General features: G+C 39.3%; 1 protein-coding gene across 1 annotated transcript in view; it reads right to left on the reverse strand.

The window, feature by feature from the left end:
- The window catches only part of ca10a (carbonic anhydrase Xa), a 491,723-nt gene extending 465,297 nt beyond the window's left edge, over positions 1-26,426 (reverse strand). The window contains exon 1 of the mRNA XM_075457281.1: positions 25,832-26,426. Coding sequence (XP_075313396.1) covers positions 25,832-25,892 — 61 coding nt within the window. The 5' untranslated portion in view covers positions 25,893-26,426. The remainder of the gene's footprint in view (positions 1-25,831) is intronic.
- Between the last annotated feature and the right edge of the window lie 372 nt (positions 26,427-26,798).

The raw sequence follows: 26,798 nt of genomic DNA on the forward strand, positions 1-26,798 counted from the left end.
TAGAAGATACTCACTCTTTATCACGCAATATTCCCATTCCTGCTACAGGACACCCATCTGCACAGGATTATCAGATTAGCAGCTAGAGATTTAGCTTCCCTGACAGGGCACATGTGTGTATGTGTGTGTTTGGGAGTGATTGAATTGTAGGCACTTGGCTTGTGCTGTTGGACACACTAGACAAGATAGCTTTCTGACTAAAAACTCCCTTTCCACCTGCAGTGTGATGCTGCCACATCACTGCCGACACCACAGCCACTGCCTGACTTCCCCCTTCCCTGTCCTTCTGTCTCTGCCAGACACTGCTGATTTACTAATCTCGCTCTTTCTGGCTGCATCAATCCCTCTCAAATACACACATTCACTCTCATGTAGGTACACACTACCCTATCCCATCCTGCGGTGGTAAATTACAGCTGGCATGGAGGTCGTTTCACTCCAGCTGGCTGATAGACTTCAGATTCCTGAGCAGCAGATGTGATGAGCTATGGCAGCGTGGGGACAGGTAAGGTGGTTACTAACATGCTCATGGGCACACACACACATTTGTATCCCCGTATATCCCTGTGTCTTTTATTTGTATGATATTTTTGTGATTATTTATTTTCAGTTCACACCCTTCTTATCTTTATTTTGTCTCCTTTCACTCACTTCATCACTGTCTTTCTGACTTTCTACGTCTAGATATATTACAAAATAATAGAGAATTGTCATCTCTTAGATATACCATCATAATTGCATTAAAACGTGACCACTGGTCACTTCATTCATATTTATCGTATCTCAAATACAGAGGACACTGTCCATATTATACACACCTTAAAGGGATAGCTCACCTCTTTTGACATGAAGCTCTATATTCCCATATTAGCAATATGAAGGAAGAGAAAAATAGCGCCAAGCGATTGTGAGGTCTGACTTTTTCCTGGACAACAATTTTGTGATGCAAATGTATTACTCTTTTGAACACATATTATTTTGAGAAGCAAAACGCTTTATTTTTTAGGCCCCAGCCAACTAGCCGGACTAACTTCGTCAACGCCCAAAACGAGGCCGGAACGCAGCAAGGGATAAGTCAATGTTCATAAATGATTTTGCTAATATGGGATGTCATACAACTTGTCAAAAGAGGCGAACTGTCCCTTTAATTTTTACACTTTTTTTTATTCCAATCTTATAGATGTTTATTAGCCATCATCAATCAATGTTTGGCTTTTAGCATTTTCTTTTTACAGTTCAGCATGTTAAGAAGGGGTTGGAATTTTAACCTACTCTTTCCAATAGAAACAGAGGCCTGATGTAATCAAAAGCATGGTTGATAGAAGGTTAAATACCTCACTCTCACCAGAACGAGTATAATATGAACATTAGTCAAATTGTCCAATACATAGTAGTTAAATAGTCCAGGCTTCAAAACTGTGAGATTAAATTTTTAGGCAATTGTTTTGTGCCAAATAGTTTCCAAAACTATCATGGCGGGTGAGAAAACCAAACGGACTGAGAAACAATTGTGAAAAATGGCATTTGAACCAACAGTCCCTTGCTTGATGGTTAGAGAACATACTAGCAACTATCTCCGTTCTCAGCGTAACTGCTCACACACTTACTAGAGGATTCCACAAGGTGCACACCCTGATCACTCAAGACCAGAAACTGGAAATGGCATTTTCATGCTGGATTTACAGAATGTAAGCAGAAGCAGTCTGATCAACGGAATACAAGAGGTTAGCATTTTGTTTACCGTAAGATCATGACAGAAAAAGTGACTGCAGTATCATAAATGGTATGTGAGACCAATGCAGGATACTCGAGGCAGCCATGACATGCATGAACGTAGTTAACAGCAACTGTATTTAAAGCTTTAGGACCATGCAATACCCCATATATCCCCCTAATAAACTAATATCTGTTCCAATTAAAAACTAGATGGAAACATTGTGTTTTATTTTCATAATCGATGTTCAGTGAACACATTACAACCGTCAGTTTGTTAGTTTTTAGAAATTTCGCGATCATGACGTTCAGCCATATTAACTATAAAGTTACCTGCACACCACAGATATGTTATAGGATCAACTAGCGTAGTGGTAAGCGATTAGGGTAAAGATGCAGGAGTCCCGGGTACGATTCTTGCCCGATGCGTTTTGGCAGTGAGAAGTGATAGTGCGCATACCAACGTCTCTGCAGAGAAGGCGCGCAATTTGAAAAACAATTCAGTTCTCAAACGGAAGTTTTGATTGCAACAATTAGCTAGTGCACCAGGGTGTAAATAGCACACTTTGCTATAAATAGCATACATTATTCTGAATGTCTATTAGCACCCCTGGTACAAAAGCCTTACACTATTCACACCACTGATCTATAAAGAAGGTTCTTTATAGAACTGTGATTCTTCTGTGATTGGAGAAGCTAAACTATTTGAAGCATACACTTCTAATTGCACCGGGGTACAAATAGCATACACTTCTAATTGCACCGGGGTACAAATAGCATAAACTTCTAATTGCACCAGACGGGGTATCAGTAGAACACATTGCTGAGTGCACCGGGGTACGAATAGCATTCACTGCTATTTGCACCAGACGGGGTATCAATAGAACACATCGCTGAGTGCACCGGGGTACGAATAGCATTCACTTCTATTTGCACCAGGGTACAATCAGCATACAGTGCTAATTGTACCAGGGGTGCAAATAGCCTTACCCAAGAAAATAACACTCGAGGAGAACATAAAAGACAGTTATGGTCAACTCTCAACTAAGACATAAGGTCTATGTTGGCAAAATGGAATAGTATATACATTATTCACAACAACCAAACAGATAGAAATGTTAATGAAGCAATATTTTCATGAAGCCTGGTCATTATTAGTCAATTTGTTAATATTCAATAAAGCTCAAGAAGGTGTGTTTTTTTTTACTTCATTATCTTTATTTCTTTATTTATTTTCTTGGGCAGACTGCGAGAGAACCTTTGGCTGCCGTACACAACCAAAGGTTGTTTAATTATTTATATAAATAATTATGATTACAATGAATTGAATTCCAGTTGGCTTTTATTATTTAAGTGTCTTGAGATGACATTTGTTGTATTTGGCGCTATATAAATAAAAATGAATTGAATTGAATTAAATTAAACATGTTTAATCTGTTTAGACAACTCAAAAAAACATTCATACTTATATTAAGCAATTAAGCTTTATGTAACAAAAAATGTCAGTTCATGTTACATTATGTAAAGAGCTCATCCACTCTCACTCACAGGTCCAAAGGTTGAAAAAGCTAAACAAGCAGGAGGGGGATGTCAGCACTGTAAACAAATAAATTGTGCACACTGTCAAGGTGAAAAGGACACATCTTCAGGGGTTGAGCATGACAAAAATCATCACTTCAGAATGAGAACTCTGAGAAAGTTAAGGAGATACACAGCCAATTCATGACTGCTATAACAATAACTGTCCTCACAGGGCTTAACTGTAATCTTAATTTGAAATACTTTTTAAAAATACAGTTCCTTTAAAATTTTCATCCCAGTTTTATGACAAATGCAATTTGCTGTGGTTTGATGCTAGCAAGCTTACAATATGTAATTTATCCGTTTCTATTAGCAAGGAACAAAGTAAACATTCAACTATTATATATTCAACTATTCATATTAACAGGCTCTTAAATATAGCCATCACCAGCCACATGTTTGATGAACTGCGGCAGTTTAATGCTGAACTAATCAGCATTTCTTATCATCCATAATTGATTATGATTAGGTGTAATGATAAAAGGATTTGCTCATAGGAAACAAGCCACCTCTGCAACTTTAAAATTTCTTCCAACTAAACAGTTCTTTGCTAAAAAGCTATATTTTTAGCCATTTGTGTTGGTTTGCATGCAGAAACTTTACAGTTTTGTCTCAGATTCATAGCTCTCATCAGCTTAAAGAAATATACAGTATATAGCTTATTTTACTACAGGTACGTAAACGCTTCAAATACTGAGTACAGTGTGTAAAGTGTGACATGTATACTCAAATTATACCCAACATAATCCAAAATAAAATCTGAAAAAAATAAATAGGTAAACAGAAAAGATTCAGGAAGAGATGACAAGAGTTTGGTGATTAACAAAAGAAACCTGGTAGCATATAAACTGGGGACAATAAATATTCAAATTATAGAGGTGAGTGTGAAAAAAAGAATAAGTTGCTAAATTGAACAGAATGCACAATTGATACACTTCTTACAACAAAATTGTAAGAAAATAAATGAAGGAAATACTAATTCAACATAAAACAAGCCTTACACCACAGAGCATCTAATGAGGTAGATATATTTGTGTTGGTGGAGAACAAATCAGAGCTAAAACAAGAATGAATACTGCACATACATTCTTCAGATGAGGATGAAGAGGTGTTAAAAAGCAACTCGCATTATCAAATTATATGTCAGTGCTGCACTTCGATCTTTCATAGATGCTTATTCTAACCAGGTATTTTAGTTTGTCTTAATTTTCTTTTATAAATTTATATTATATATGTATCTATTTTTTTTGTTTTGCACTGCATTTTTAGTTACGTGGGCAGAGAAAGAGCCTGGACAAAATGCAGGAGCATTTATTTTAGTATTTCTTGTTTACGATACTTTTAATTTATACAACAAATAAACTTGAACATAAAATCTCATTTTCAGGCTTTAGTTACAGGTTGTTAGAAACTCCAAAAAAATCTAAATGCAGCAACAAGAAAATTAAGAAATTTGTAAGCCCACACAAATGTGACAGGTTCTAGAGAGGATTCTCACTTAATAAGCAAATTTCTGACTGGATTGAGTAACAATGAAATAATGTAGCTCTCAATGTTTCAATTTAACTGGCTGGTACTCAAAAGAAGAGCATAAGGGCAGCAGACACATGCTGACACTGACCAGACAGCAACACAGAAGTGAATGGGCAGAGATTCAAGCAGAAACACACTGTGGGCGCCATATGCTACTGGGGTTTGCAACATGAGCTACATCCAGTCAGAGCAGAGGAGAGTGATTGCAAGCGTCCTTGGTAACGTGCCTCTTTGGTTGGTGGCATATGGCCAGCTGGTGGAAACACATGTTATTGTCACGAATACACCAAAGGCCTCTACCCTCTGATTTCATCATCCCATTTCAAATTTCTAAGCTTCCCCAGTGGGTAAGTTGTGCTCTGAAGGTAAAGCGTCATTCTGTGCGCTGGTCACAGTTTCTAACAAAATTAGGTTTAGCAGAAGAAAGTGGTGCCACGGATGTGCTGCTTCTTCCCCCGGCAGCATCTATGTGTTGATATAACTTTGACTTGAAACCAGTACTTGGCTTGAAATAAATTTATTTGAAAAATTCAAGTAATACCTGAATTAGGAATTACATTAATTACTACCTTTGTAATTTCAGTGTTGCCTCTCTGTAGAATTGAGTATGAATTTTTTAAACCTTTAACATTCCCCAAGTTTGAAGGTTGAACATATATAAATGTTCTGTATATCCAGTGGAATGCAAATACAGATGGGAAAGATTAAAAACTGAATCACATCACTCTTGAAGTGAAGTAAGAATTAATACACAATACGCGTGAAAGCGTACATCTTTCGAGTCAAAAAGTAACAAGGGAGGCTAGAAGCAATAAGGCTGGAGACAAGTGTCTTTAGTGGAGAGTATTGTTTCATATTGTGTAAACAGGATCATATAGCTTACATGCTAAAGATGTAACACAAAGAACAAGCAAAGGAAGTTCCTCTTTATAGCTAGATGTATGTGCAAAACATCTATTTTCTGGTTCTGTTTTTCAACAAATGAGTTCTTTTTTTGTACTTGTGGACATGTAGACAACTGCATAGAGGAACTATAAATTTCATGACAGATTTGTGGGAATTTTATTAAACTGTCTTGAAAAGAATGTTCACATTTAAGGGCTCTTTTATACCAAACTGACAAAAAGAACTAGCATTGACAATTGGCCCCCTGCTGAGTTTCCTAGTATTACCAGCGTTTGAGCAAATAGAATAGCACTTGAATGCATCACAAAGGTAACTTCCAACTGCCAGCCAGGATGTATAATCTATGCCAGCATATGAGGATATATCTCAACAGTAAAGAATGGAGGGGTAGAATATCCATTATAAAATAAGAGGAAGCACAGGACCACATACATTAAAAAAATAAAAAAATAAATAAACATAACACGGTGTGCCGTGTGATTTGTTTGATTTATCCCACATAACAACATTGTCGTAAAAGTGTTGCTCATTTTGGAGAAAATTCATTTGACAAATGAGAACAGATTCTATGTGACATGATAATTTATCAATTTGCTTTCTATTGTCACTGCCACCTTCCTTCTCGTACACTAAATAAAAATTCTGAACAGCCGATCAGAATGAGCTCTCTCACCAACTGATGAATAACTGATTCTAAAAGTTTAACTGACGGAAAATAAGATCTGCCATATGGCCAGTTGTGGGCAAAGTGTAAGGTGTATCAGTCATGGTCATCAGTCGCCATGGTCCCCGGTCGTCCTGTGCAGCCTGCTATTCTCTCTATTCTCTCCCCTTAGTCTGTGTGTGGGTGTGGCTACTATGCCAGTTTGTTTCAGGGGCAGAATTCCCTCTGGACTCTCTTTGATGTTTGTGTTTTGTGAGGATTTTGCAACTGTGGACAGACCCCTTTCCTCTATGCAGACGCTCAGTCTAGTGGATGTTAGTGGTGATTTTTCAGTCTTTCCTGCCGACTACCCATGAACTCATCCGCATTCTGGCTCACTTCATCCTTGCCATTGACTTGCTAACTCATACATGTTGAAATAAACTTGTTGAAATTTATACTTGACTCCAGCGTCCAACCCCATGTGAGCCCTGACAGAACGATTTGGCCATAAAAATGGACAAAAAGCGGACTCTGACTCCATGCAACATGATCTCTCCAACCAGGGAAGCACTTCTCAGGGAACAAGCTCTCCGCCACCTTTCCAGCCAGTAGGATTTCATCGCTCAGCAAATGGAAGAAATGGGTGGTATGTTAAAAATGCTCTTTGCACAATCAAAATTTGCTCCACCTTCACATCCATCTCTGCAGCCAGAACCTGTAGTGATATCATCTGTGTTTGAGCCGCCAGAGAGGGCTATCCCATTCTCTGATGTCTTTTCCGGCTCACTGATTTTTCTGCAGCTTTGCCTCACATATGCTTCTGATGGTGCAAAAATAACTCACCTGGTAAATATCTTGAGAGGCACAGCTTTGATGTGGGCCCAGGTCGTGCTAAATAGTCGTGCTGCTATTACCTACATGCACTTTATTGATAAGTAGTAGAGAATTGAACTATATCCTTCCTTCAGAGAATATTTTGGTGGCCATCCCTTGTTTAAAGATGTTGGTGAATATGTTGCTGCCTGCTCTGTATGTGCCCAAAACAAATCTTTCAGCTCACCCCCGGCCAGATTACTTAGGTCTCTACCTGTTCCTGGGCATCCATAGTCCCACATAGCACTGGACTTCATTTCCGGTTTGCCTCCATCGTCAGGTAATCCTGCCATCTTAACCATCATTGATCGTTTCTCCAAGGCTGCCCACTTTGTTGCTCTGTCCAAACTGCCCACAGCCCTGCTCAGTTACTCACCGACCACGTTTTACGTCTTCACGGCATTCCTCAGAACATCGTCTCTGACCGAGGACCTCAATTCCCCTCTTGTGTCTGGAGAGAGTTTTGCACATCCATTGGAGCTCAGGTCAGTCTTTCCTCTGGCTTTCATCCACAGACTAATGGGCAGACTGAGCGGACCAACCAGGAGCTGGAAGCTGCCCTTCGCTGTGTCGTTTCATCCGACTAGTTAACCTGGAGTTCACAACTCACCTGGGCGGAATAGGCTCATAACACCATGATCTCATCTGCTATGGGGCTCTCACCCTTTGAAGCTTCTCTGGGATACCAACCGCTGCTGCTTCCGGCCCAGGAGTGTGAATTCTCTGTGCCCTCAGTACAACACTATCTTCGCAACTGTCATTGCTTATGGAGCGGACCGCATTGTTGAGAATGCAGGAACAGAATAAGCGCCTCGCAGATCGCTTTCTTCTAAAAAAAGTTTGTTAAGGATTGAATCTAGGAAATTGTATCCTAATTACCTTGGACCCTTTGAAATTGAGAACATTATCAACGCTGTCACTGTCAAACTGAAACGGCCTAGGAATATGACAATCCACAACTCAGTCCATGTGTCTCAGCTGAAACCAGTTTGTTCCAATCCTCTGCGCAGACACTCAGCCTAGTGGATGTTAGTGGTGATTCTCCAGTAGACTAACCATGAACACACCAGCATTGTAGCTCACTTCATCCTTGCTAACTCACCCCCGTGAAAATAAACTTGTTGAACTTTATTCTCCTGCGTTTGAGTCCAACCCCGTGTAGGCCCTGATATTTGCTGGTGGAATTATAAACATAACTGTTAATCTGGAGATCCATCTCCCATCTTTCAAAAAAAATTTCAACACTTATTTGACTCTGAAACGTTATTTTCATTTTCAGTCCTTGTTTGGTTAGGTTTAAAAATAAAAATTAATGTGGTTAGGTTATAGCATTAAGGAACTTATTGGTAGGGTTTAGGGAAACATGGCATGGGTTAAAACTGGGTCTCTCCTAAACCTACCACATAAAAATCTCCTTTTTTTCTGGCCACTGTGAAAATGCTTTGAGCCTTCATTCTTTCTGTTGACCGGAGTAAAGGTTGACCTGGTGCTGTGCTTTGTGCTCAGCATATCTATCTCTTGTCCCTCATGCCACAAATTGAGATGATATTCCAAAATGTCTGCAGGTCAGACACTCTTCCAAAAAGAAACTAAACAGCCTAAACAGCTGTGAAGAAGGCAGGAAAGACAAGGGACTGTATTTCAGGTCACACAATCTGTGCATACGTGTCAAGTGTAGGTTAACCTGTCACCATCTTTGCTACCTAGCTACACTGAATGAGGATATTTTTGTTGAGAAATAAAAACTCAAGTCATGTAGATTTTGGCCGAATATCAAGAATACACCCACAAAAAAATGGAAAAAAGTATAGGTTGTAGTATAGGACATAAAGTGACAGTCTCACAAGAAACATTTGGTCCAGAAAGAAAAGTGCAGATCTATGGATGTTTTTCTGCAGAAACTCAAAGATGTTTGCCACACAAAAAAGGTAACAGCAGCTGAAATAGCCAGCATTTACCACACTGTGCAACACTCCTAATCTTAAATGTCAGCAGACAGTGGTAGTAAGCCAGCACCAGGCATGCTTTTAATCGATGAGATTAAAATGAGCACAGTTAGATTATTGTTGGGAGTGACAACTCTGGCAAATAAAACCATTACAAAAAAAAGTAAAATGTATAAAACAAAATAGAGAAAATTACCTCATATCTCAGGAAACATTGTACGGACTGACATACTTACTCAGAAAAGAGGGGTAATTACTACATTCAAAAGTTATGTTTAAACAAACAAACATTTCTTAAATTTGATTAAACTCATTGTAATTCAAGATTCAAACATAAATGTTTAAACATACATAAACATACTATATAAAGAGATCAGATAAATTGTGTAATGAAATGCTGCAAAGTTGTTTTTTTTTTACCATATTAAAACTTTTCTTAATTGTGGAAAATATAAATAAAGAAGATGAAAAATGTTGTTTTCCCAATATTATTCCCCACACTACAGTACATAAGCCTATTTCTGCTGCTGTCTATAAACAAGTGGACCTTTGCAGTTGGGTTAACTCTATGCCCTGTCCTAGAGCATATCGGAAGGTAATGCGTTAAACTTAAAGGGGAACTCCGGGGCATTTGAAGCGCAATCCCATTGCTAGAGGTTGTCAAATACTGACAGTAGGACACAGGCTGGTGCAAATCGGCGCTCCCTGTGCGGCGATTGCACTGTTTGCGCAGCCTGTCATGCTAGCCAAATACGTGGTGGCCAAGGGGCAAATAATAAACCTTCCACGTAAAACAACAACTTGCACACTGCAGAAACGTCACACCACTTTATAAACCATCCAACAATAAAGTCACAAGCCTTACCATCAAAACCATATGCATGGTTCTCACATTACTGGCATGGGGACGTTACAAAACAACTTTATAAACAGCATGTCACTTACCTCTTGTCGGTATGCGCGCATGTGAAAGCCCAAAAGAGTCAATGGATGATAATCCCATATACAAAGCAATTATCTTCTCTAGAAAAACTGCGTTCAAGTATTTAAAACATTACAACAATATTACTGGGCATGTATTGTTGTAATGTTTTAAATACTTAAACGCAGTTTTTCTAGAGAAGATAACATATTTTACAGTTTATGTTATTATCATGCAGTTCAGTGCTGTTATGTTTGGCACATACAGACAGAGACAGCCACTGATATTAACTTTGAACAAGCTGGTTTAATAAATTCTCGTCCACTGCTTTTCTTTTTACTTTTTTAAGAAAGATTATATAAAAATAAGAAATAAACAGTTTTAGTGCCTACATGTTTTCTACTACATTGCAACAGTGATAACTTGAAATAACATCTAGGTTGCATTCGCATTTACACATAGACATATTTAATTTAAGGGCACCAAATTCTGAACTGAACCTGGGCAATACCAGGACTGGTCAAGTTAAGCGGGACTTAATTAGGTGTCCAGTCTGTATTTAATTGGGTGGGAACCAGGACAATGTGTGAAGAATGAGAGTGCAACCTTACAATCATCAAGATTTATGTACCTCACTGGTTTTGTTTTTGTTTGTTGTTTTTGTTACATGTTCATAAAACAAAATAAAAACTTTAATTATAAAAAAAAAAAAAATAAGAAATAACAAAGAAGAGGTTCATATATACCAAATGTATTGCACAGAAAAGCTTTTCTATGACTTTTTAGATGGAGGACAATAGACCAAACTGTTAACACAACACATCGAAACTTGTTGTCACGACCATGGGGTTTTTCGCCATGTTTTTAGTTCTTAGTTTTGTGTTTTATCATGTTTTAGTTTATCTTATCACCTTGGTGTTTAGTTCCTGTTTAGTCCTTAGTTTTACCATGCTTTAGATTTCTGCCATGTCTTTAGTTTTCTAGCTCATGTTTAGTTTTAGTTTTTTGTTTAGTCCCCACAGTTTCTGTTGCTCTGCCATCACCTTCATTCACACCACCCGTAGTTTTCCCCGCAGCTGCACTCACTCACCTATCACCAAGTCAGTATTTATTTTCCAGGTTTCCCCATGCATCTTGTCAGATCCTTACACCGTCTTCCCCGTCAATACCCGCCAAGCCAAGCCAAGTTAAGTACTTTCATGTCATGTCATGTCAAGTCAAGTCTTTTGTTTTTTGTCTTAGCCTTAGTCATGTTTTGTTTTTCCACAGTCTAGTTTCGTTATCCGGCTCAGCCCCGCTTTATGTTGACCTTGTTTTGAAAAAATTTATCAAGTTTCCTTTTTTGAAGTCTGCATCCGTGTCCTTTTACACGCCTCACATCCCACCACCCTGACACTTGTTAAGCTTAGAGTTCCTTCAGGAAGAGGAAGTCAACAAATGCTGAACGAAAAAATAAACTGGAAAAGCTCTTAATGTCTTCAATACCACAGCACCATGCTCTGGCCTTTTGCCAAGAAAGAAATAAACTGTCTAAAAGCACACACAAATAGTCTGTATAGATCTCACCAGCTGGAGCCCCCAAAAAATCAATACATCTCTCTTTGTTTCTTTAGAATATCTAAAACAGCCAGCTCCTCTGTTCAGTTTGCCTAAATTTCTGATCTTTGATTTTGTTATTAGAGCAGAAATAGAACCTAAAGATAGCCAGATTACTTTAATAATAGCAGCCAGTTTAGTTAGTGTTTGTATTCATTATAAATGTCTCATCAAATACCAGACAAGTAGTGTTAAAGTAATCAAGAGGTTAACACAGGAGCAACAGTAACTGCTTTTTAACACATAGTTGATCTTATACACCAAAAGCATAATATGATCTGCTCTTCCCAAAGCACAATTTTCATTTAACAGCTGAATTACCCATCAGACAAACAGCAAACCGTGCAAGGGACTCCACACTAGAGCCATCTCTCCTCTAAACCTTGGACCTTTTCCAAATTAAATCTTTGGGATACCTAACTGGTAAATGCACCTGATTGGATTTTACTGCTGTGAAGAGTGGAGATTAAAGCTGTGGTTGATTCCTATAATGAAATAAAGGAAACATGTTTAAACACAGCGTGCATGGTTGTGTGTCTTGTTTGTCTCTGTGTGGCCCTGAGATGGACTGGTGACCTGTCCAGGGTGTACCCTGCCTCTTGCCCAATGACAGCTGGGATAGGCTCCAGCCCCCTTGCGAGCCTAAATTGGAATAAGCGGGTATAGAAAAGGGATGGATGGTTATACACATTTACTTTAGTGCTCTGTGTGATGACTGATGGGAAATACACAACATTACAACATCTGTGTATTCATCCATGTTGTGTTTAATTACCAGAGAAATGATGCAGTCTTATTCTTGCTAAGGCCTGTAACATTACACCACATTGTTGCTTTACATTTTTGGTGTCTCTGAAGGGGTCAGTCTCTTCCGCTTTGCATATAAGCTGTGCATATGACACCTGAAAGTATTTTATCTGCCCTCTTCACTTTTAAATATATTAATTAATGATTATTTTTTATGGTTTTTTTTAATGATTTTATTGCCTTCTTGTGATTTTATGTAGCTGTAAAGCACTTTGAATTACCTTGTGTACGAATTGTGCTCTACAAATAAAATTGCCTTGCCTTGCCTTGCCTTCGGCTTGACAAAAAAATCCACATCTATATCTGTGCATAAGCGGGACTCGCATGGACATATGTTTGTACTACAGTGATGTTACATCCCAAAACTTACATGCCTAATTTTTTACTGATAATTTAGAATGACTCTAAAAAGGTCAGTTTTCATTTGCAGTTCAACACAGGCAGGCTGCTGTTTTGGTGATCCTATTGAAAGGGAGGTAGCCATTGTTTGACAAAAATGGCACAACATTTAACACTAGCTTTTGTGGACAAAGTCATTGTAAGGAGAGCCTTAAACTCATCATATTGCTCATAACCACATGGAGAAAACAGAGGTATGGCTGTGCTGTGAGTGAGATGAAATAGTCACACTGGCACGATTAATTTCACAGAGGGTATAAAAAGTATTGCCTGATTTTATATTGTGTTAGAAAAAAACATTAATATAGATTAAAAAGTTAATGTGTCACTACACCTAAAATCCCATTTAAAACTTATTTTCAACACTTTTGATAATGCAAATCTCAAACTAGAAAATATTTTAAACAAATATTAAAAATAATCCAACAGAAGCATGTGAGGACATGCTTTTGTTTCTTGTGACTCCATCTTTCAGACAGGCTCCAAATCAGCTGATAATAAGCTGTCACTTCACAACTGATTTTATGTGACCTGTTCCTCTGTTTACTTGTTCAACCAGCTATTTGTCATTAACTTCCAGTCTTGATAAATGTATGCCAAAAGTTTGGGTCCTTACTGAGTCTAATGGCTTGCTAACACTTGCTAAGAGTGTTGGCTTCTTCACACAAGCATTCTGAAGCTCAAATGACACTTGAACAGCCAATGTTGAAAAATTCTCCTCTACAGTGCAGACATTTTCAACAGTATTCATATAAGTTTTCAAAGGGGGTGAATAGAAAAGAGAAAAATCTAAATCTAAAAGAAATGAATGGTTGTCCTGCTCTTAAAGATATATTCAAAAGCTTGTGAAATCATCTTACTGTTATCTGCTTTTACTAAAGGATACTCCTCAGCCTCATGTGACATGCTCATCCTCTGGCAAAATGATTGCTCCTGTTCTACCAAAAAAGTTGGTTTTCTAAGTAGTTACTCTCTAAGAAAAGCGTTTTACTACCATATGGCGCAGCTGGGTCTTAGGCGGTGTGTATCCATCAATAAATTTGAAGCAAATGGCAACACATCAAACAGGAAGGCTTCAATTTGCACAAAGAGCAACAAAAGTAGGGTCCAAAACTTTAACATATGTTGGCCTCTTGAGCTCACATCCACAGCACTGTGGTATATTCAATATTTGTGAATACTGCCTCATACTGAATCGACTAAATTGATATATCGAAAATAAGGTGTCCTACACCATTGCTATCAGTGAATTGTATTTGAAGTTCTTTTTAAAAAATAAAGTCCAGCAGTCAGTATTTAGTTATCTGCTTCTGTTTGCCATCTGAATTTGTTACAGTTGAGCTCAGTACACCAATCAAATTAACACGACACGGATGAAAAGCACACATTACAGGGCTGAGGACTACTTTAAAAAGCTTGTGCATCATCAAAGTACTGTTGGCAATTTACCATAGTTTATAGTTAACGATCCATAATCGGATGAGACCATAGTCAGGATAATTACTCCATACCATCTCATGTCTGACTTGTTGTAAGAACAAGGACTTCAAAAAGGAATGAATGTAGTACACCATCATATAATTTAAGGGTTTGTACTGTTCATTCAAAAATCCACAGTTTAGTCACGCTTTCATATGTAACCTGAGGAAACCTAAAGGTCCCAATCTTTGCTTGACTCATTTTGAACAAAAAGCAAAGAGTCGATAAAAGATGTTGACAAATCAAAATAGAGCTGGAAGCTTGAGAGTTCAAACTCCAGATGAGATTGACCTTCTATTAACATCATTCTGTTGAGGGCGACCCTGCTGGAGGATTTTAATTTCAGAATGTGGCAGCGACAAAAATAAAATAAAAATCCCTGAACCCCGAACTCTCAACACCTGATCTCTGACCTCACAAGAGAGCAAATTTCTACCTCCAAGCACAGTAATGCGAATTTTGAATGTGGCCCTGAAAGCAATGAAAAGCTCAATATTTCTGCCTGGTTATTGTGAAGAACCCCAAGATTTACTGTGAACAGTTTTATCGTAACCACACATAACAAAATAAACCTGATTAAAAAAGATTTCCTTACGTGTATCAAGCTGGAAGCTTTTTTGGTATATTGAATACATATTTACAAATTGTGGCAGATATCCTGGAGTACTACAAAGTTATAACACTTTAAGCATTAAAGCTTGAATCCTTAACACTAAAGATTTTTATATTACCTGTAGATGAAATGAACGATCATTTCTGAACGTTTTAGTGTCTACTTTATTGCTTTACTGCCTTGTTTCCAAGAAACAAACAGCAGACAAAGATGGCAGGTAGCTGATGAACATAGGAGTATTTAGCAGCTGAACAGATGAATGCTGTTCTTGCATTTGCCAGGTTTTCAGATGCATGACTCCTAATGAATAATAATGTCTGTAGGAGGTAAAAAGCACATGTTTGTTTATGCTTTCCATTTTGTTTACATTACATCTTGTTTCAACTGTGTTCAAGTGGGAAATTTAAAAAAGATGGGAAAAGTCACACCAGAAAAGCACACCAGATTCATGTGCATAAATGCAAGAACTTTCTTCGACTGTGGCCTCCCTGTGCTGTCCAATGGGGGGATATTATTTGTGGTTAATTGGCCTAGGAGTACCATTAATTATATTAAAGTGACTGGGTAATCCTTCAACTTCTAATCACCTATTTATCAGCCTGTTTTTAAACTGTCACCTAAATTGAGTTGTTTATCTTTTTTTTTAAATGTGAAAGTTCAAGAAAGCAAAATCTCAGACTTGTAATCAATTGAAAACTTAACCAACAGACACTTGTTTTTATAGTCAGTGCATTTTGAAAATTAGTATTTCAGTGCTCTAAATCTGAGGCCTTGATCTTTAATTGGAAATGGCTGGATTGCCCACTCTGAGTTCAGGGTGTATTGTGTCTCAAGGAAAAGAGTTTAAGGATCTCAAGGTCTTGTTCATGGAACACAGTCTACAGAGATGTTTAAACTGAACTGCACTGTTGTGGTGAAGAGAGAGCTGAGACAAAAGTCAAAGCTTTAATTTTACCAGCTGTTCTACATTCTAACCCTCACCTATGTTACGAGCTGTGGGTAGTGACCAGAAGAATAAGATTGCAAATACAAGTGGCTGAAATGAGCTTCCTCCAAAGGGTGTCTGGGCTCGCCCCTTAAGAATAGAGTGAGCAACTCAGTCATTGAGGATGGGCTGAGAATAGAGTTGCTGTTCCTCTTACATTATAGGAGCCAATTGAGGTGGTTTAGGCATCAGGTCTGGATGCCTTCTGGACACCTTCAAGAGAGATGTTTTAGACATGTCCTATAGGAAGGAGGGCAGACCCAAGACTTGCTGAGAATATATCTCTCGGCTGTTTAGGAAATACTTTGATGTCCCACCTGGAAGACATGGAGAAGGTGGTTGGAGAAAGGGAGCAAAGAAAGTCCAAAGTAAGAAGAACAAAATAGATTGATGGATATTTCAGAACTCTGTTATGACTGTGTCAGCTACTCTGCTTAGAAATCACTAAAAAAAAAAAACCTCAGACGTCACTCAACTTTTCCTCAGTATTGCAGTAATCCCGTAGAGTAACTGCTATCTTTATATCTTGGATAATTTGTTAACATGAACTGCTCAGTATAGTTCACGATGTAAATCAATACGCTTCCCCAATCCCTTTGTAGCTGGGTCTCCATCCAAACAAATCCAAACTGAAAATTGGAGTCTGAAAAAGAACATGCAAAATATTTACTTTTTTCATCCACTACCATTAGGTATAATATATGATGAGTTGGTTCGTTTAGATAATCAGCTGTGAGAACCAGTTCTCTATTGTAAGTGCCATTATAACTCAGAGAAGAAAGTGCAGCCAGATGATGGTTAACAAACATCAAATGGTGTTTTTTTTAACAGTGAATCACAATCCACACTACTGTGTGACAGAAATGTGTAATTTCTGTTTGTTTCATGTGTTACTATAAAGAGTGTGTCCTCATTTCTATATACAGATTGAATCTTTTTGTCAATTTTTCTTCTCTTCAGTGGACGGTCACAGGCTTCATGCATGTAATGTAATCCTGTAATCATTACTCACTAATTGTTTCCACAGCATTTTGTAGCAGTAACACTTTTGCCTCAGATAAGGGGATATTTCAATTAATTTCTAACATTTACACTTAGAGTCATTTATGCACAAATTGAAAATGTGATGAAGAATTTTGCTTTAGAATCACAGTTGAAGCTTCTTCCATTCAGAATATCTCCTCAGGGTTCTGTCACAGTGCACACAGATCCGTCCTCCTGTTCACTGTCATCAGGGCAATACCAAGCTTTGCCACTTGATTACATCAGAGATTAAAGTCTTGGCACTGAGGAGAGTCTGATGTTCACAATCCTGGCTCAACTGGGCTAGATAATAGACAGCCTCAGAAGTCTGGTTTAGCAGCATTACAATCCCTGTACATGTATGAACAGCTGGTTGGAAAATGTGTTCCGTTCCATCAAAGAAAAACACTGTTGGTGGGAGGCAAATGCTGACATTTGTAAATTTTCACTGTACAGATGACACATAGACCAAACATGCTAGGTCATAAATAAATTGCAACCCAAGTTTAATTGTCTTTGCTCATATGAGGCTTCAGACTGTTTATAGTTCAAATTATAAAGTTAAAAAGTTCTGGAAGATGTTCAGCATGACTAAAGGTTTTAACATCTATATCTTTCCAGAAAGTTGATACGAAGGGAGAGAAAATAGCGGCAAGTGATTGTGAGGTCTGACTTTTTCCTGGAGAACGATTTTGTGATGCAAATGTATTACTCTTTTGAACGCATATTGTTTTGAGAAGCAAAACGCTTTATTTTTGTGACCCCAGGCAACTAGCCGGACTACTTTCCTCAACGCCAAAACGAGCCCGGAACTCAGCTCACAGTACGCAGTAGGGGGTAAGTCAATGTTCATAAACGACATTGCTAGTATGGGATGTCATACAGTTTCATGTCAAAAGAGGTGAACTATCCCTTTAAGCCAGCATGCATGTTTTGGGGCAGTGGGAGGAAACCACAGTATCCAGAAAGAACCCGTGCATGCACAGGTGCAACATACAAACAAAACTTCAGGTGCTGTCACAGCAGGAGCAAAAAACTACAAACAAGACTAAAGCAGAACTGATGAGTAACAAACAAAAAAAGGACAATAAAAACACAGAAGAACCAAAGTACTGTGGAGAGCAAAACAACCTACTTAGAAACATCCATATACATGCAGTGGTCTGGCAAAGAAGAACTGAAAACCAGGAGAATATATACTGAAGGATAATTAACAAATGGAAGAAAGCAAAGGTAATGACCAAATTAAACCAGGTGTGACGCAGGAACCAGAATATTAACAGAAATGAACAGAGACCACGATTACCAAAATAAAACAGGAAGCAAGAAGACAGAAAATCAATAACCAAAAAAAAAAGGAACCAGATATTAGGCTACATGAAAATGAAAACCAAGAAATGCAAAAAACACAGACCATGATAAACAAAGCAATTTGTTTGGTTTACTAAAACATTTTCTCCATTCTCCTTGGTACCGCAGTAATTGCTTGAACGCCTTTGACATAATCAGCCGAGAAGATTTCATTCATAGTCTTTTGGCGTCCACTTTACCTGTTTAATACTAAAAAATAGTTTTAAACGAGATGCCAAGTGGTCCATAACAAGCCATGTGAACTTTCATGAAAAAAGATTGAACAAAGCAAAACTCATGGTAACATAATGATAACAATAAATAATAAACTAACCAAATTCAAAGAAATCTCTAGTGTGACTCAAGCTTCAAAAACTGCAATCCAACTCTCAATGGTCACTTTCTTTCATAGTTCTTACAACTAATGGAAGAGGTACAAAATCTTTTGAGTGATCGAAGTTAGTAAGCTTCTACCTTGGAGTAGGTCTTCTTACAACTTGAACAAAAAACATTGGTTCATAACTGTACCGTGATTGGACCAGATGGCAGAAGTAAAAGGTGATTGGCTGAGGGCAGCACCTCAACCAGCCACTGCAAAAAATATAAACATCACTAACATTGCTCATCAAAACAAAATTCCAGACATTTGCCTTAATTAAACAAGACATGAATGGACAAGCTGTGAAGTCCAGGGTTTATTGAGCCTGAATCCGATGGAGCCTGAGACTCATGTCTCAACCACCAGTTGGTTGTTACAGTTTGTCACTTAGCTGTTCTATCTGCAGGACAAATGCAATCACTTAATCAGTAGTCCAGTGGGAGACTCCTCAGAGAGGCTGTACAAATAGTTTGGTCCAGAAGTGTGTAAAAGCTTATTTCATCAAACATCAAGCAATTTAAAATTTTAGAGGCTGTTCCAGAACAACAGAAAACATTCAAATGAGGCATTCATGATAACTTAAAAGTTTTTCTAAACCTGGACCTATTTCTGGCATAAAATACATTCATCTACTCTCAGATAACAGTTTGGTGAAAGTCGGCGTCCTTCGGAAGATATTTAGATTAATCGAGATCCACGTATATCCATATAACGGGAGAGAACAAGACATAGACAATACAGCCTCTAAATAAGGCATTATCTGTCTTTATTTCACCAATACCTTAAGACGAATGAATGAATGAATGCGTACTATTGCACTGTTAGCTCATAGCTGTCATGTTGTTGTTATCCGGGGCTATCGGGGGGCTTAGGAAGCTTTCTAACCAATTGTCAAACATGGTTAAGTGCAGCTTACTTATGTGAGATTTCTCTCTTTTTTAAATATAATACTGCACCATTAACAATGAATGTGTCATTATACATTCTGCTATTATTGTCAACATTATATAAAATATTTAAATCAATACAAGTCAATGACTGAGCACAAAAGGTTAAGTAATTTAGCTACATCAAATACTACCTCGAAAAATACCAGGGTTGGTGGAGCCCTGGGTTTCATCTTTGCCTCCCAAGGCTAGCTCGAAAATCCCGCAAAATTCTTCCAAACTTCCTTCTCCGCATTAGTACGACGACTAAAGGGTACTTCTTTCAGAAACACTACCGTATTGTTGCACTCGACACTCGCCATCTTCTTCGTAGAATATATATTTTTTTTTTATTGAAAACCACAATGTTACAACAACAACGTAGAATGTTCATGGTTCAGGTACAGACATATGACGAAAGCACGTTGTGCGTCGTTTGTGCGAGCACATAAACCCTCATAGAAAATGTATTGGGAGCCGGATTTTTGAAAAAAGCTGACATACCATTCATGTCAATGGGAGCTTCCTGGTGCAAATTCGACCCTGACAGAAATCGCCTCAAATGGGCGTGGCAACACCAGGCGCGACCTTAATCTGATTGGACAATGACATATACAACCAGTTTGCCTACAGTAGATCAATCCCGCCTTAGCAACTAGATTAAAAAAAAAAAAAAAAAAACTCCGTGTTTGGTAGTGCGTCGCACAAATCGTCCACTGCATGAAAAGAGGGATTTCTGGATGTATGTGGCCCCTTACATGTCCGCATACGTTAAGCCCCTGCATTTGCGGTGGTAAAAGTGAAAACTTGGTCCAAGTTGTCGCAAATTGACCTGGCAACTGCTCCCCCATGCCCCCCTCCCCTCCCCTACTTAGGAGAGCCTTTAATATGTAAATGCCAGTGATCAGGTCAGGAGCTGCCACAGTCATTTTCAAGTGGGGTGGGGTGAGGTGAGGTGAGGTGGGGGGTGGGCAGGCCTGTTTCTACACGTTCACCATCTCCTCCAACTCCAGCCAAGTTTGTTGCTGTGTTGTCTTGAAAAAGAAGAGGTGCATGCTGTCTGCTGGTGACAGGTGATGCATATCTGTTTTTTTTTCTCCCAAACACCTCTTTTGTAATACCGCTTTTTGTGGGCAAAATTCAAGGATTCAAGGATTCAAAGGTTTAATGTCATATGTGCAGTTAGAAACGTGTTTCCCTGAACAATGAAATTCTTTTCTTTGTTGCCCGCACTGGATGTCCAAATGTATAATAATAAAGATAAGATAAAGATAAAATAAGCATGCAACAGCAATATTCTAAAAGGTTTCTTAAATAAAATAGAAATATAGAAATAAAAATATAGAAATCTGGCCTGTATACATAATGTGCAGTAGTGCGCTCAGTGTTTTATTGTGTATGGCTTAATTCGGTGTCACAATGGTCACAATATCGCCGAGGTCTTTTCTTTGTCCTTGCAGAGTCCATTTTTGTGTCAAAACAGTGCAAATTGCCAGCTGTGGTCAGACAACATTAAAGCTGCAGTCTGCAACTCTTTTTCAAGCATAATGCCTGGAACTGTCCGGGGATTATGAAAGTAGTACATTAAATACCCCAATACAAAAAAAAATGAGTTCTCTATGTCCCCTATATGTCCCGCTAGGTCCCTCCAAAGCCAGCAGGTTTGTTTACAAAATTGCAGACCGGACCGGTAAAAGGTAACCAATCAGGTTACGAGCTGGGCTCTGCTGCCTGTCAATCACCGATTGTGCACGCGCGATACAAGGTAGGCTCGTCCCCACGCTTATTTATCTAGACTATTGAACTTCATTACGGGCTAGTCTACTTACTGTGTCTTCCATGATCGCAAATGACAGGTGAGTTGATGAATGAGGAGTCGTGTAGGCGCATCTGGCGTGCACGTCTACGTGCACGAGTTCTCATGTGTTTTGAAGGGGCGGGACAGGAAGTTGAATAACTTTTTATTTTTCGGTTAAAAAATAAGCATTTCTTGCATTTTGCGACTACGGAGGTCACCGTTTTCAACTTCAAGCGTTCTGATAGATCATGTAAACTCTTAAAATGCCAAAAAGTAGGACTTTACATATGACAACAACAAATCTTGCAGACTGCAGCTTTAAATAGCAAAAGAACGGGAGGTTGTCTCGCGAGTATTCCGTGTAATGACGTATACGCATATGATTGGTGGAGCTTAACGGCTCGCATAAGCTCTCGTTCAATCACGTATGAGAAACATTGTGTCGTGCAGTGTAAACAAAAAGTTTAAGGAGCAGATCTGGCGGCAGAAAGGCAGACAGAAATCGCTGAGGTCTCGTGCTGTGAAAACTGCCCTGGTTTGCGGAATACAATGGCTGGAAGACGACTTGCTTTCAACTCCCCAGCAACTCTCTGCGGGTCTACAGGTTTGTGTGTTTTTTTCTACTTGCACATGACCATTTGATTGTTTAATTTTAGTCTTGTTGACACTGTACAGCACTTGGGACAGTTCTCGCTGATTTTAAATGTACTGTATATTAAACTTACTTACTCACTTGCTTACAGGCAGATAAAATGAAAGTCCTGTTGAATGCTATGACCGGAATGTCTCGTATGGTGGCCAGCACTGTGGATACGGTCGTGGAGAGGGATCTGGAGGGAATCGACCAGAGATTCGCTAGGTTGGAGGCAAGATGGCCGTCGAGAACGGACTGAAAATACATTCCAGAGAAGTTGAAGAGCGCAAGAGAAGGCGGATACAGAATCCGAAAATCGCGGTAAGAGTAGGTTATTGACTGTGGCTTTAGGCTAAACTCAACTTAATTGTGTCCATCACGTGAAAACCAGTGTGAGTTGCTTTATTTAAAAAAATGAATTTCGTGTTTTCAATTTATAGGAAGCAGTTCGCCGCCTGCATAACTCACCGTGGCATTATAATCCAGGTCAAGGGTAAGAATAAGTGAATGTTCTCCCAATATTTAGTTGAGTTGGACCCGATGTTACGTTACGTCAATGCAGTTTTTTTTTATTAACCATAGGCCTATTGTTTTTACAGGCTACTGTCACCTCACAATATGGATGTAACGAGTCGCTTGAAGGAGGCGGTGTCAAACAGTCCGAACTTCAGAGAGGTAGACGGGGACACTATCGAGGGTGAGCGGCGCTGACTTTTACCACGGCTCTGGCACTGATACTTTTAAGCACTGGTCATTTTATTCATTCCTCTTGTTTTTTTTTTTTTTAGCTGCGTGACGGACCTGTGTGCTGTGCTACAGGCGCGTCTTGAAGCCAACCCGAAATACTCACAGTCTCACCACAGAAGAGTGAAAGAGAGTAAGAACATATACGCAGTCAATATGACTTTCGTTACTTTATAGACAAGTTGTCAATATGCTGTGCATGGATAGACTATGTTTTGATTATTTATTGGTTATTCCAACAGCTCCCAGAAGCCAGCTTCTGATCCAGGATGAGGACGTCTGACAACTCCCGCAGACCCTGCAGGGACCGGAGTAAGAATGCGGATTCCAAACGGCGGCGTTTAGGCTTATTGTGTATATTGTAGGCTACAGCAGTGTGTGTATATAGTTTTCAATTCTTTATTATCAATATGGTTCTTATTACAATGTAAGCTATGTACATTGTGTGGTGTGGCAATAAAAGCGCTTTAAAAAAAAAAAAGTTTCCTTTTTCATTTCCTCAATAGATTCACGTCATTCATGCCTGCATTAGCCTAGTCATAGTGCAGCTTATAAGAATGACGTGAATATATGAAGTACACAAACATCCCAGGAATATTAGTAATCATAATCACAATTATTAATCATAATTGCTGAGTGATATGCCCATATAAAGTATGCATATATTAACCTTATTGGCCAATGGGCGGACAGCTTTACAGGAGCTTTTTTATGTAATCACGTGCCTTTTTCATCCAATACCAGCGAGGCCAGTGAGAGGTCCAGGCACTCTCACAGCCATTAGCACCCCGCTGTGAGAGCCCGCCGCGAGTCGGGTTCGTTTCCGACGATTTTCTCGCTCAACAAACTTAAAGTTTGTCTGCCTGCAAGCGCCCAGGTGCGTCCGAAAATTAGGCAAATTCGCGGATGTTCACTGCCGTCCACAGTGACACAAATCCCTCTTTTTGTGCAGTGGTCCCTATGAAGGAGCCGCCGCTGCTTAAGTCATCCCACTAGACACGTGTGTAGAAAGCTTCCTATAAGCCCCCCGATAGCCCCGGATAACAACAACAAGTCAGCTATGAGCTAACAGTGCAATAGTACGCGTTCATTCATTCATTCGGCTTAAAGACATGGTTGGTAATCCTGTTCAGAAACACATTTTGTAATACTGGGTGAAATGGTCCGTCTATCCTTAGAGAAATCTATACAAGATGTATTTAGAAAAAGGGACGAAAATAATCAGACCTCTGTGGCAGCTGCAGGACTGAGAAAAAGCTGACCAATCGGTCGCCTACAAAAAACCAATCAGATGCCTCTGCTTTCTGCCTACGCCCCCCTCTGTCGGCTCCCTGCTCCGTGTCCGCAGCGGTTCTACCGGCTTTGGATGAAGCACTGACGGAATGGGGAGGGGGGGGTGGGGGGTGGGGTGGAGCATAGAGGAGGGGACACTTTCGAATCTTGCTAGCTCTCTAGGATTACCTACCATAGCTTTAAGGTATTGGTGAAATAAAGACAGATAATGCCTTATTTGGAGGCTATACTGTCTCTGCCCTGTTCTCTCCCGTTATATGGATGTACACGGATCTCTTCCGAAGGACGCCGACTTTCACCATATGCCAGAAATAAGGTCCAGGTTTAAAAACAAAACAAACTTCCCCTTTAACAGACTTTCATGGTCATGCACAAATTCCATCTTACTATATCATCTTGTAAATAGTGAAAGATCTTACATTAAATGATCACACTTTCTGTTTAATAAAAAAACGAATTTGACACATTTATCAACCTGACAACTAAAGTCTATTATAATCAAAGCAAGACCCAAAGGGATTAAGGAGAGCAAGGTTGCAAATAGAGTACAGTGAAATTGACCAAGTGAAAGCTGACCGATGTGGGAAATGAAGAACATGAGCACATTTAAAGTGAATGTGAAAGTGAACCAAAACAAATTTAGCATAATTTTGCTGAAATAGAAAACAATCTCGCCTTGTTTCAAAATGATCTCAGTTAAAACAATTCAAACACAAGGCAGTTAGACCGGAAGGGTGGGGCCAGGTCACTGATACAGGGTGATTGTAACAATAAATCGCAACCCCTCAATCACACAAATTGCACAAATAATCGTGATAGAGTGACAGATTTACGTCATTTGGAAACCAAGAATAGTGCCAGTTCCGGTTACTGATTATTCACAAACATTGTATCGGGAATGTGTGTCTGGAATACAGATTCGTCCGTCTGAGGCAAACTGAAAAAGCAAAGTCAGTTTATACACTCTCTGTCTGAGCTGCAAATCCTCAGTTCTGCGCAATGAACAGCGGAAACAGGGGAACCTGTCATTTCTCCCAGGTGATTTCAACTAAGGTCTAAAATAAGTCTATTCGTCCTCTATATTTTAAAGAACGCTTTACACCAGTCAGCAGTGAAACGAGCAGCAAAAAAAAAAAAAAAAACGGGTACAAGTTATGTATTCACAAAACCATTATTACACAGTATGACTTATAGCGCTCCATCCGCTCCCTACACCGCAGAGTGCAGTGAGGTCAGCGGTGCGCACAACTGCTTCATTCGATTAGAACTCTGACTAAATTGTTTCAGAGACGCAGATACTTCAAACTGATGGGTAACAGATGCGAGAAGGGGCTGAGTCTGTGGAGCAACAAAAACTTAAAAAAAAAAAAATCAATTACGTTCATTGTGGCTCGTAATGCTTTAAGCCCACCCGTGTCATGCGCGCGTCAGCGGACTGCGCATCCAGTTCTACAGTGAACACCGTGCCTGTTTAGAGTCTCACATGAACTCATGCATGCACAAACACACACACACACAAAGTATACACAACACGACTAAAAACAATCTGCCGCTTTCACTCCACCTGAAACACTGCCTTCTGAGACGAACTTCTTGAGAGTTGGGTCATTTTACAACACAAATTAAAATGGCCCTTGATGCTATATGTCTGGATGTATGTGACGCAAAATATGCCCTTAACTCACCTGATATGCAGACAATGAAGTTAGTTTGAAGAATAATCAGTATCTCCCAAATTATATCCATCCTCTGTGTTCATTCCACGCACATTACGCACTGATTAGAAATGGGAAACGAATCATGTACGGAGCTTTATCAGATGCTGAAGTACTGTCCTTCCGAGCTGGATCCTGCTGTACACTTTCCACCAGGTATGTTCCACACTTGACACATAGCAGGTGATCAAAGGCTGGAGACTGAATGCTGCACGATCCCACCGGAAGTATTTAAAAAATTCCGAAGATCAACTCCAGACAAAAGAACCGAGCGGGGTCCTCCGTTCACTTAGTTCTCTGTATTATTCCAGCGCGCCCTGGAACGGACACATCCATCCATCCGTCCGACGCCGTTTTACAGAGCGGACATCCCGGTCTCACCACACCATGTCACACACGATCGCTTTAGTAAATTATGTGATTCGGGTGCGGTTGGGAAAGCAGGAGTAGAAAGCATAGGGGAGTGTGGTTGGACAGCTGTGAGGTACGTCTAACACCTGGAGACACCACAACTCAGAAAACTCGCATCGCCAGGTGACAAGCCTCCAATCGAGACTTCTCCGAGTCTCCACAAGGGACCAGCATCAAGGTAAATTGTACAAAACGCAAAATTCCGGAAATGACTGTCAAAATAAAAGCATTATTGTTAATTGGGGCGAGGACGTTTCGACGCATTCTCCAAGATGTGCATAAATTCAATTAAATTCAGTTTATTTGTATAGCGCCAAATGAAAATAAAGTAAAAGGCAATTTGAAAGTAAAAGGGAAAGTTGAAGTAACTCTTTTTTCCTGCAGCCAATCAGCAATAGCACTGTTTTAATTTAGGTATAGGCTCATTCTAAATCACCCCCTCTCTTAAATTACAATGTAGTTATTCGTCAGTGTATGTAGGATGTTTTTCAGTAGTTTCATGGTTATTTCATTTGTGCTTTTATAT

This window comes from Odontesthes bonariensis, chromosome 23 (assembly GCF_027942865.1).
Source record: "Odontesthes bonariensis isolate fOdoBon6 chromosome 23, fOdoBon6.hap1, whole genome shotgun sequence".
Lineage (NCBI taxonomy): Eukaryota > Metazoa > Chordata > Actinopteri > Atheriniformes > Atherinopsidae > Odontesthes > Odontesthes bonariensis.